At 35.8% G+C, this 12,341-nt stretch overlaps 1 protein-coding gene across 1 annotated transcript; it reads left to right on the top strand.

Moving 5' to 3' along the window:
• The first annotated feature begins 2,069 nt into the window (after window positions 1–2,069).
• LOC117615912 (protein disulfide-isomerase 5-2) lies at window positions 2,070–5,912 on the top strand. Its single transcript, XM_034345089.1, has 5 exons — window positions 2,070–2,349; window positions 2,661–2,764; window positions 2,847–3,217; window positions 4,144–4,451; window positions 5,315–5,912. The coding sequence occupies exons 1-5, from the start codon at window positions 2,125–2,127 to the stop codon at window positions 5,621–5,623; spliced, it is 1,317 nt and encodes a 438-aa protein (XP_034200980.1). The 5' UTR covers window positions 2,070–2,124; the 3' UTR covers window positions 5,624–5,912.
• The last annotated feature ends 6,429 nt before the right edge of the window (window positions 5,913–12,341 follow it).

The raw sequence follows: 12,341 nt of genomic DNA, 5'->3' as shown, positions 1-12,341 counted from the left end.
ATTTGAATTAGGCTACATAGTCTCCTCAGAGCAACACGAAGACAAAGGACCAAAGGGATGCCAGTTATCATGCCATAAAGATGTATTTTGCACAACGCACGAAAGCGCCGGAAATACGAAGTGCTAATAAGTCCAGTGTCACCAAAATGTGAAAAAGAGCAAAGTAAGATGCTGCTGCCTCGAGAAGGCGAGAACCATCAGAGTTTTTTATTTTATTTTTATAAATAACATTTTTGCACAAATTGTTAAATACAGATCTCTGAGTCCATGACATCTTTGGGTTGGGGCGGCCTTGGGAGGCTGTGGTGGCAGTTAGTTACTGGGTAGCTAGCTGGGGTTGGGTGAGGGCTGTTGGTGAGTGTTGGCTGAATGGGGAGGGGATGCAAGTTTGGACAAAAATACTCATTCGAATAGATAACAGAAGTTAGAAATAACTTGACAGAAATCAAATTAAGATTTTTCTTAAATTACTACAATCATGAAACTACAATGGAAAAATTGACGAAATTGAAACTATAAATTCAAAAAAGTAGTTGAAGTGTGAAACTATAAGAACCAAAAGTGATTTTTGGCCTTATTTTAATCATCGTGTGTACTTGATTATAAATCTCTTCTCTAATTGTGCCAACACTATCAGAATTAGTTAACTATTTTTCCCCCCACGGGTGGGGGAGAGACATGTATGTGTGAAAAATAGGCTAAAGTGAGACAAGTATGTGTGAAAATTGGGTAAAGTTAAACAAAATGAGTTTCATGGGGCAAAGTGAGGCTCAAATACACTTTGAAGGGGTATATCAAAAAATAAGCCTATATATATGAGCTCCTATTGAGGGATCTCTCAAATAAGTTTATTTGAGAGACACCCTTGTAAGGCCCACCATACATTTTTTTTTAATGATTCGATTCGTTTAAGTTTTATATATTCCCTCAAAGATCATATCTACAAAAAATCATTTAAATCTGAAACCATTTGACCGCTCAATTAAATTATTGTTATTTTAGTATTTTTTTAAAGCATCGTGTTCTTCTATTTTGTTACTAGCAACTAGATGCCTTAATGATTTTCAATTTTTTTAATTTTTTATAAGGATGATCTATGAATAAAAACTTTAAAAAATAGACGATTTGGATTGTTGAAAAAAAATTCGTAAAGCACTCTACAAGGTGTTCCTCAAATAAAATTATTTGAAGAATCTCTTAATAGAAGAGGAATATATATATATATATATATATATATATATATATATATTACAAAAGGCTTGTTGAGAAATTAGTAATTCCATATTTGAAGGACTGAGTGAGTGAAATCTAAATAACTCAATTAAAAAAATACTAATAGAAAAAGACAGTCCTGATCTCTTGGATCCCTGTAGTCCAAGAGATTTATGGTCACTCACCGTTGGATGTAAATTCAACGGTTGACTTGAATATTTATGTCATATTGCATTTATATATATCATTTTGAACCATTGGATTAATATCCAACGGTGGGTGACCACAATCTCTTGGACTCCTGTGGTCCAAGAGATCGGGACTGTAGAAAAAGAATAGAAAAAACTAACTAACGCAAGTTGATTAAGCCAGTTGTTTAAGACAGTATGTCCTCCCTTTTGCACTCGAGTTTTTTTTAAATTTTTTTATTTATTGGTCTCTTGCATATGAGTTTGATCCCCTCTTCTTACATTATAGTAATTTAAAATAGAGATATTTAGTCATATACCAATTCTTAGCACTAAAACTATAAATAAACCCTACACCATTAAATTTCTATAAACTAATCACAAAAAAACCCAAAAAATGATAGCTGGCCCTACTGAGTTTGTTTTAAGAAATCAATTACAGTTTTGTAATTTAAAAGAAGTTAAAAGTTTTTTTGTTAGGTTGTAAATGAAAATTGGGTGTGTTTCTAAAGTTCATTTCATATAGAGTTTTTTTAATTATAATTTGAGCTCTTATATTGGGTATTATAGTGAATCTCTTTTTAAAATATTACCAACATCAAAAAGAAAAGAAAAGAAAAGAAAAATAATGGAAAAGAGAGGTAAATATGTAAATATGAAGTCAGAATGGAAAGAAAAAACAAGTTGGAGAAGAAAGACGGAGAGAGAGAAAGAAAGAAATACAATGATGCGTATGGGCGAAAGAGTGTCGTGGTGTTGGGCGCTGACAGTATTATTGGCACTAGATTGTAGCGGTGTTGTGTATTCTTCGTCGTCGTCTTGGGCTGTAGATGGGAAGGTGTTGGAGCTGGACGACTCCAACTTCGATTCGGCCATTTCGGCCCTGGACTTGGTCTTGGTTGATTTCTACGCCCCATGGTGCGGCCACTGCAAGCGCCTCTCTCCTCAGGTTTCTCTCGGGATTTTCTGTGTAGAATTTTCAACAATCATTTAAGATCAATCCATCCATCCATCCATCCATTCATGTTAATTAGTTTTTTTTCCGGTTGAAATCCATGTTATTTTGATAATTAAAAACAACTCTCAATCTGAACATTACCAACAGCCAACCCACTAGTTTTATTTATTTATTTTTAATGCAAGCAATTACCAAGGTACTTCGAATATGAGACTACTGCACTGCAACTAGACCTCGTCTGCCCCAACCCACTAATTTTGTTGCTTCCTTTGTTTTCTTATTTAATTTATGGTATTTTGTAGTTGGATGAAGCTGCTCCCTTGCTTGCTGACTTGAAACAGCCAATAGTGATAGCAAAACTTAATGCTGACAAGTTTACCTCTCTAGCTCGAAAATATGAAATTGAGTATGCTCTTTTTTTTTCCCCTTAAATTACAGTATTTCCATTTCCAGTTGAATATTGTTGATTTTTGTTTGTTTTGATATAGTGCATATCCTACCCTGAAGCTCTTTATGCATGGCGTCCCCATAGAATATAATGGACCCAGGAAAGCAGATTCGCTTGTTCGTTATCTGAAAAAGTTTGCGGCTCCTGATGTTTCTATACTTGATTCAGACTCTGCTATTAGCGACTTTGTCCAAGCAGCTGGAACTTACTTTCCTATATACATTGGTTTTGGCTTGAATGAGTCATTGATATCAAAGTTAGCTATAAAGTACAAAAAGAAGGCCTGGTTTTCAGTTGCAAAGGATTTCTCTGAGGATGTAATGGTATTGTATGATTTTGACAAAGTTCCTGCTTTGGCATCCCTTCATCCAACTTACAATGAGCACAACATCTTCTATGGCCCCTATGAAGGTTAGTTGGGTTTGGTTTATCTGTCCTAGTTCACCGCTAAATACATCATTATGTGTATTTTGTACATTTTAGTTAATGTGGCCTTTCTTGAGTCATAATGACACATCAGATTGCATATTTATGGGTTGGCGTTGGACATCTCATTTCCGTGATTTCTTCAACTTGCATTGCTTATAGGATCCGTCTTTTCATAAGGAAGCATGTATTTAGACATAAAGTCATTGATGCAGTTGAGTAGGCATTTAGGAGAGTGCTTTTCATGCCATCATGTTTGCATCCTATTATTGCATTATAACTTTTATGCTTGAGATGTGCACAAAACCCCAATTGTTGTGAAGTCCTTTGAAATAAAAATAAGGGATGCAGCTTCTCTTTAAAAATCACAGAGGTAAGGTGACTCTAATATTATTTCCCACTCCTCAGAGAGTCGAATATAATTTTGTTTAATGTTTTTATTTTGCCTCAAGGATCTATTATAAATATTGCTTCTTGTTGTGAAATGCATTCGAATGAATAGATTATCTTTTTGTATGCCTGATTTATTTATTTCTATTAGAAGCGAACCTATTTGCTTATGCTTGTTCTTCATAATGGACTGAGCTTTATGGTGCATGCTTAGCTATGAGATGATAGTTATCAGTCTTTTAAGAGTTAGAGACATGGTGAGTTTGAAGTTGTTGCCACTGAATCATAGATCTTTATCCAAATTCAAGCTGAGCTTGACTGTAACGCTAATCAACTGAACTGACCTTAATGACTGTAGTAATCAAACATAACCCTGTCCTGTTTATTGTATGACACAATTTCTTATGGTTGGAATAAGAATTCTGCATTTCAACAAGTTATAAAATCCATTCTCTGTTTTCTTCTATCATGAGTAAATTTTTCATTTTTATGTGCTTCACCTGTTTGTTTTGAAAATGCAGAGGAGTTTTTGGAAGAGTTTATAAGACACAGTTTGTTCCCTTTGGCCATGCCCATAAATTATGAGACATTAAAATTGTTGAACGATGATGAAAGGAAAATTGTTTTGACAATTGTGGAGGATGAGGATGAAGAGAAGTCAAAAAAACTTATCAAGATTTTGAAATCAGCTGCATCTGCAAATCGGGATTTTGTCTTTGGTTATGTTGGGATCAAACAGTGGGAAGACTTTGCTGATACATTTGGAGCCAACAAGAAGACAAGACTTCCAAAAATGGTTGTTTGGGATAGAATGGAGGAGTACTTTACTGTAAGTTATTGGTTATTAGATATTCGGATTTTTTTTAGATCTCCATGATAAATTTAGCTTTGAAAATGGTATATGTTTGATTGTTTTTTATTTTTATTTGTTCTGGTTAATGTTAGCACAGAGGGTTTTTTGTCCGACTCTTCCAAATTTAAAAGCAATTCATTAGGACAATATAGATATCAGAAGATCAAGAGCATACCATCAAGGAGACACAGAAAAAAGACAATGTCAACAAATAGGTTGCTTTGTGTGTGCCTTCCAAATTTGGGTTTGCTTCCAGATTAGAAACGAGATTGTTTACTGACCTGTGTAGAAACAATGGATGACTTATGAAATGCACACAGTTACTATCATACTAGCTGCCTGCACGTATGATTGAGATAATCTCTGATGACCTGTAGAGCCTTTCCCTTCTTATCTTACCTGTGAGCTTGAGTATCATACATTACTAATAGGAAAAACTAAGATGGGAGCTATAGCTTTGAAATGTCTGACCCACAAACATGGAATCATATAGATTATAGGTAATACTTCTTCTTTTTTAAATTCCTTTTGTGGCTAGGTCAAATCTGCTCTGGGCCCAACCAGTCATCGATACATCACCAAACTAATCCTCTAGGGATCATGATATAGGGTTACTCATTTGTTCAGTTGCCTCTCAAATTACCTAAAAGAATGCAGTAACAAAGACGTAGACATGTTTGTATCTGTAGCCAAATTCATTTGTAATTTTTCAGGACACCTGATAATATTCATGTTACGTTTGCCACTTGAAGATTTCCTTGTTTTTCTTACTTCACTTGTATTTTTGACACTTTTGCATGATAGAAATTCAACACAGTTGACATTATTTTGTAAAATAGGTGAATGGTTCAGAAAGCATTGATGAAGAAGATCAGGCATCTCAAGTCTCACAGTTCCTGGAAGGATATAAGGAAGGAAGAATAATAAAGGAAAGAATTGGTGGTCCATCGTTTATGGGCTTTATGTCTTCATTTATTGGGATTGGAACTGTATACATAATTGGTTTTGTGGTTGTGATAATGATGCTTATTAGATCAATCAATAAAGGAGATGATGAACATCCTGCGGTCGCTACTGGTGACCAGATTGATCATGCTAGCAGTGAGGCCGAAAGCAGAGAGCATAAATCTGGAGAAAAGGAAGATTAGAGTTGGCCTTCTGGACTTCTAACCAGATCTCATAGGAGTATACTGCCAAAAGAAACGAGAGAGATTTATTGAATGCAACTTTGCAGTGTGCCGAAAACAGTACGGAGTATTAACATGGATGATTTTGTAGAGAATGATGAATTCGTTGTCACTATTATGTGTACCCCTTAGAGATTTTCAGCTTAAATCTCAGCTTTTGTGTTAATATTGCCTTGGTTAAATGCTATATGCAGTACTCTTTTGTTTTCTTGTGTGAATTTGAAGAGCACAAATTTATTTTTATTATTTACATTCTGCGTTCTTTGACTGGTCATTGCATCGGTTCTATATGTTGCAATAGAACCGGCAACACCACATTGGAGCTCTGACTAATTCATTTGACTCATTTGCGATTTTCTTCTGTCTTCTCGCTCTCAGCTCCTCTCAATCTTAACTTGGGCAACCATAGTGACGAATCTAAGAACTTTTTCAAGGTGGTTGACATGTTTAATAAACAATACCCCAAAAAATTAAAGATATTATGAAATAAATATCATTACAACCTAGAATTGTCCACTGCAAATAAATATCGCGATGATAATTTTACCGTGATACTTTTCATAAATGAGATATGTTATTGATCCCAAGGCAATACGTAACCTTTTAGGGGTCGTTTGGTACACAGGCTTGGTTTGGACTGGCGTTCTTTGATTGGTCATTGCGTCGGCTCTATAATGTTGCAATAGAACCGGCAACACCACGTTGGAGTCCTGACTAATTCATTTGAGGGCATAGTCTCTCATTTGCGATTTTCTTCTGTCTTCTCGCTCAACTGCTCAGCTCCTCTCAATCATAACTTAGGCAACCATAGTGATGATGAATCTAAGAACTTTTTAAAGGTGGTTGACATGTTGAATAAACAATACCCTTAAAAATTCAAGACATTATGAACTTTTTAGTGTTACAGTTTTACACTTCTGATAAGCAAAGGCAGCATGGACATTTTTCACTTTTGAGAAAGCCGCAACATTTTGGGATTTAAAGCGATGCATTATGAGGGAGGGCTCTATACGAAACGGCCTCTTATGAATTTAAAGATTTTGGAGAAAATACTTAGAGCGCCCTCGTATGTGTAATGAATTTTCAAGCGTAATACTTGGACAACGTCTATTTGGTAACGTGGAGTACGTGAATGAGACATTGGCTTTAGGGTTCAGAGTTTAGACCCACGTAAAACCCTAAAACCCTAAACTTTAAAGGAAGTTGAGGTTCCACCCCAAAACTAATGGGAGGAGTACCCTAACTTCTTATAAGCCCTTGCTAAGTTTTTCAACTTTCTGATGTGGAACATTTTCACCTTCACATTCTCACACGCCCCAGCATGTGTGTCGGAATTTTCAAGTGTAACACGTGGACAATTCATATTGGGTAATGTGCACATGTTGGCTGTTGGGCTTTTACACATGGGCAAACCCACTCTAATACAATGAAGGAAGTTGCAAATCATCTCATAATTAATTTTTCATCTCTCACCTGTTTGTTAGATTCTAAGTAGCGGGGCAATGGGCGATCTGAACTATTCCTTAATCGATTGTGAATTAAAACTCCATTTTAATTCTCCCAATTATGAGGACATAATTATGATATAGCCTCAAGGCTTCCACAAACCATGAGTGACGTCTAGCAATGTGTCAAGGTTATCCAAGCCAATGTAGAATGTGGTGGAGAACCTATTCAGTTGCAAGTACAATATAATATAGTCATTATCTAACTCAATGTTTGTGGTTACATCATTAGCGCGCAAAAAATATGTCAAGCCCCTAATGTGAACTCCAATCTTATATGACTCATACAAGTATGATTGGAATTACCATTCTCATTCATAACTAGTGCTTCGGCCAAAGACTCCTGAATCATATCATCATAGCATTCTCCCTTTTTACTGAGGGTAGAGATCCCTTGTTGTACACTTACCTACCTCCATGGATTGACTATGAGCCTCGAATATATCATATGGTCATACCCTTAAGCAGCAGAACGCTTTAGTATGATCAAAGGTCCACGACGCTTCTACAAGACAACTGTGGTGACTCAAGTCGAGGACTAATTTACATTATTGTAACTATGGAGATCTTGTTTCACATGTAGGTAAAACTTCCATACAAGATCTTCAGTCGATCGCGTTCAGTGAATTCATTATCTAGCGAACACTCATACACTTATCTTAGTGTCTTTACACAAATGGCTTGAGTCCAATCATCCTCCCAGTTAAACAGATACAGTATATATTGGTCTTTGCGGATTGTCAATGCTCAACTGCACAAATAAACACAATCTTGCCATTAGCAGACTAGCTGCAGTAAGCTCGACGGGTTCCTTAAAATATGTTAGGTGTTTCAGCCAAACAAAGAATCGATGAGAAATAATTTGTTTCTGAATCGGTACCATGCAAACTAACGCCCCATTATTAGCTTCCCTACTTGAACATAAATGTGTTGTGCAAATCAGTTTAATCACAAAACATGCACTTTTTTTTGTTACGGCGCCTACGTTGAACAAACTAATTACACAAACTTTCATTCTCAAAATAACCCATCTGTCAATAGGCGCAGTTTTCACGCGAGGTAGAAATTTTTAAGGCTAGCGACAAAAGACACCCTGCTGGTTTGGGATGATTTTCAATATGGACTCCAGGTTATCAATTTTATCAATTTATACTCTTACGTTGCAACATAGTCGATTTAAATTCTGGCGTGTCTATTATGAGACCCACTTACTAACCAAAAACATTTATTTAAAATAATAAAATAACATCGTTAAATGCTGACGTGTCTATTGTGAGACCCACTTACTAACCAAAAACATTTATTTAAAATAATAAAATAACATTCTAACCCCAAAAAAAAAATTAATAATTTTAATCAACTTAAAAAATCCCATCCACTGCCATTGTTAAGGTTTCTGTTTTTTTTTTTTTTTTTTCAAACCCAACCCAGCAACTCCGTCCTCATCATTCTTCTTCCACTTCCTTCTCTTCCACTACCCCACCTCCAGAACAGATCCGCCATGGCCGCGCTCACAATCGCGCCTTCATCTGTGGATCCCAAAGAATAAGAGTCACAACATTCAAGACCCAGACAATGTCAAAGACCCAAAAATCCCAGAAATAATGGAAATGCTAGTGGCGAAAATGCAGATCTGCCCAGAAATCAAAAATGGAGGAAGAGAAATTGAACAAAGGGATCTTAAGCCCCAAAAGGCCCCTTGCAGATCTGCCCAGAAATCAAAAATGAAAAAAGAAAAGCTTAGAGAGAGAGAGACAGAGGCCATGAATATTCTTCCTCCTCCGACCTCAACGCCCAGCAAAAGTCACGCATGGAATTCCAGAAACTGCTCGCCAAAGCCAGACGCAATCTCTCTATGCTTCGATAGACTCGCTGCATCCACTCCATCTCTCAAATCAACGCCGCTGCTTTGTCAACTTGATGGATGACGCCTAGATTTCCAACACTAAATCAAATCTGCTACTTTGTTTTACAAAATAAAAAATAAAAAATCTGATTATTTGAACTTTGAGCACAGCCAGAGATAAAAAAGAACAGGCCTTGGTTCAAATCTTCAATCGCATCTATGGCCACCCTCTTCATCAAAACACAATCCCATCTCACTCTTTGCCCAAAACATTCGATATCCATTTCACCCATGCACTAAAACTATCAATCCCTTGAGGTGGGGTGGGGATGAGGAAGAGGGATGGGAGGTGCTGTGGTGGGACGGAAGGAGAGGAGTGATAGACTTGGTTTCAGCGAGGACAGGTGGTGGGGTGGGGAACCGGAGAACTCGAGAAGATGGAATCGGGGAGAAAGGGACGGAGTGCGCTGTGTGTCTGGTTTTTTTTGTTTTTGTTTTTTTTTTAATATTTAGTTTTTGTTTAATTATATGTTTTTATCATTTTATATAAATTTTAAAAAAGAATTGGTGGGTTAGGAGGTGGGTCCCACATGGTCAACTTAACAGAAAGATAAAATTGGACAAGTTGCAAACGTAAAGGTGTAAATTGATAAAATTGATACCCTGGAGTCCATATTGAGAAGCACCCCAAACCAGCAGGGTGTATTTTGTCGTTAGCCCAAATATTTATATTTTTTGGGTACCCAACGTGGCTGGTGTAACCATCCAATACACAAGGGACATATGAAAATATTTTATTTTTATATCCTATGAGTGTTGGACAATAGTTCCACATGTTCTATGTGTATTGGATGATACATTAGCCACGTGGTGTACCCGCAACGTGCAAAAGTTACTCCAAAAACAGATACATATGAGCAAATTTAACTAAACATATAATAAAATCTCTTTCTTCATAAGAAACGTGTATATGGAAAAACTTCATAAAATTAAGTTCTTTTTTGAAGGAAAAAAGAAAAGTGTCATTTAAAACTTTATAAAACCATTAGAATACATATATGATTATATCGCAACCATGAATCTAATATCAAAATATGATTATGTTTTTTTTCTTCATATATCAATTAGGAGCAGATAAAAAACCATGGCCCCAATTGGAATAACCATTAGAAAGAAACCACACCTGTTTCACATAGAAATCTTGCGAGCTCAGGATGCAAGTGGGCTCACGTACATCTTCCTCTTGCTGCAAAAACACTCCATATTGGTCCTCTAACCATTTTTTCCCTCTTGTAGCACTTAAGCATCCTTGCTTATTAGTAATTAATAGAAAAAACAAACAAACAAAAAGAAGCACCAGAAAATAAATAAGTGTTTTCTTAAACAACGGTTTTCCTAGAAAGAAGAACAGCATAAATAAGTGTTTTCTGGTGGTTCCTGACATCCATTCACTTTTGTTATGAAGAGGAAAATAAACTACATGGTCTTTATCTCGCAAGAAGAAATCAATGGGATATCCTTTCAAAACTTTTTCTAGCTATCTGAGAATCTCCCCCAACAACCAAATGCGACCCACAAAACTCTTTTCAGTGGAGAATTCATTGGAAAAAGTTTTGAGTGTGTAGACTCAGTGAGTTTGAACGAATCACTGAGTTGTCAATGTAGGATATTGTTCCTAAAATCGGCAGTCAGATTGGTGCAGCCTTCCATATGAATCTTTGTCAAGGAGTTTAATGACTTATCCAAGCCTGCAACCTCAGTGAGTTTGAACGAATCACTTAGATACAATTCTCTCATATTCCACATTTTTTAAAAATCGGGAATTGTTCCCAACTCTGGACAGTCAATTGCTTTCAGAACGTACAAATTGGTTGGTAAATCTGGGATTGCAAGAAGTTTTCTGCATGCATTTAAACACAAGACCTTGAGCAAGTTTTCTGCGTGTCCCCTAAGCCATCAGCCAAGTTTTGAAATCTTGAACAACCATTCAGTATAAGAGTTCCAATAGACTTGGAATTATATAATTTCAGTGGGAGATCCTCCAGCATTTTGCAGTCTTCAATATTTACCAAAGAAAGTCTTCCAATATCAATTCCTCGACGGATGAGTGAACCTCAGAAAAGGTAAACATGCCAATATTTCTGTCCTCTCGTGCAAAATGCTGAAAGAAGCGACCTATTTAACATATCCAAAACACATGTCAGAAGATGCTGAAGTTCATAAGTAAACAAAAGCAAGAAACTTGTTAGTTAATGGTATGCCTGTTCGAATTTTGTGAGTATTTCAAAATACAAAATTAATTTATCTAATTTATGTTGAAAGTGAAATTGTAAATGTTTCTATTTTATGAAAATTATAAACTTCTTTCGTATTGGTTTTGAATAAATTGGCATTAATTTGTTGTCGGTTTTTGATATCTCCTCTTTGGTTTTAATTGAGTTATTACCGTTACTTTTTATATCAATTTATCTTATCATTTAAATATGTTAAATGTCTTTGGTTTACAATAAGGTTTTGATTCCAATCTTTATTGCGTGAGTTAATTGCTTTGTTGGTATCAAATTTTGTTCTTAACATGGAATTGTTTTATGTGGTTTAATTGCTTGGTTAAAAACCCAACGTGCAGTTGGTAGTCTCATATAATAAACCATTCGAGCTATACTTTAAATGAGGAGAAATTAGATTGACACCTTTCTTCATTATTGTCTCCTCCACATTCTTGAGTTTGTGGTCCAATTTGTTTTCTTTTATCAAGGGAAAGATTCGAGTTGTTCATCCGACTCAAGTATTGCGAGCGTACGCTTATGAGGGTCATATATAGGTTGTTGTATCCTGGAGGGTAGGGCGCCATACAACCTTGTTACACCGAGACATTGTCTCCGAGGGGCGAAATCTACTCTTAAAGACAGTGACTACACGCCTCAACCTAAAACTATTATTCTACTCAAGTATCAACGGAGACCAACTTCTACATCCCAAAAGATAAGTATTTTGCTGTAATTTCATTGATTTTATTTAATCTACTCTGTCAATGTAAATTACAATTTTCTAATAACTATTTCATATGATGTTTTGCAGGAAAAGTAGCATCCTTTAACCAAATTATCCAACAATCCCTAAATTTAAGAATGGATGCACATTATCTAAGTTAAGAGCATCCACTTGTTACAATTAAGATAGGATTCTGCAAATCTTGGAGAAATAATCTTCCATTTTTTACACAGTACAAATGTAAGCGGATAAAAATAATCAACAATTCTTATTAATACAAAGAAATCAAGCAAGATATATATGCCTTGAACAAACCATGCTCATAGTTCAATATGTC

This window comes from Prunus dulcis, chromosome 1 (genome assembly GCF_902201215.1).
Source record: "Prunus dulcis chromosome 1, ALMONDv2, whole genome shotgun sequence".
Lineage (NCBI taxonomy): Eukaryota > Viridiplantae > Streptophyta > Magnoliopsida > Rosales > Rosaceae > Prunus > Prunus dulcis.
This window is presented reverse-complemented; position numbering and strand designations above follow the sequence as displayed.

What these genes read in the sequence shown, in the direction of transcription:
- LOC117615912 (XM_034345089.1), top strand. Translation starts at nt 2,125, where the DNA reads ATGATGCGTATGGGCGAAAGAGTGTCGTGGTGTTGGGCGCTGACAGTA. An exon ending in GCAAGCGCCTCTCTCCTCAG is followed by an intron (nt 2,350 to 2,660) that starts GTTTCTCTCGGG and finishes GGTATTTTGTAG; the next exon opens with TTGGATGAAGCTGCTCCCTT. An exon ending in GAATGGAGGAGTACTTTACT is followed by an intron (nt 4,452 to 5,314) that starts GTAAGTTATTGG and finishes TTTGTAAAATAG; the next exon opens with GTGAATGGTTCAGAAAGCAT.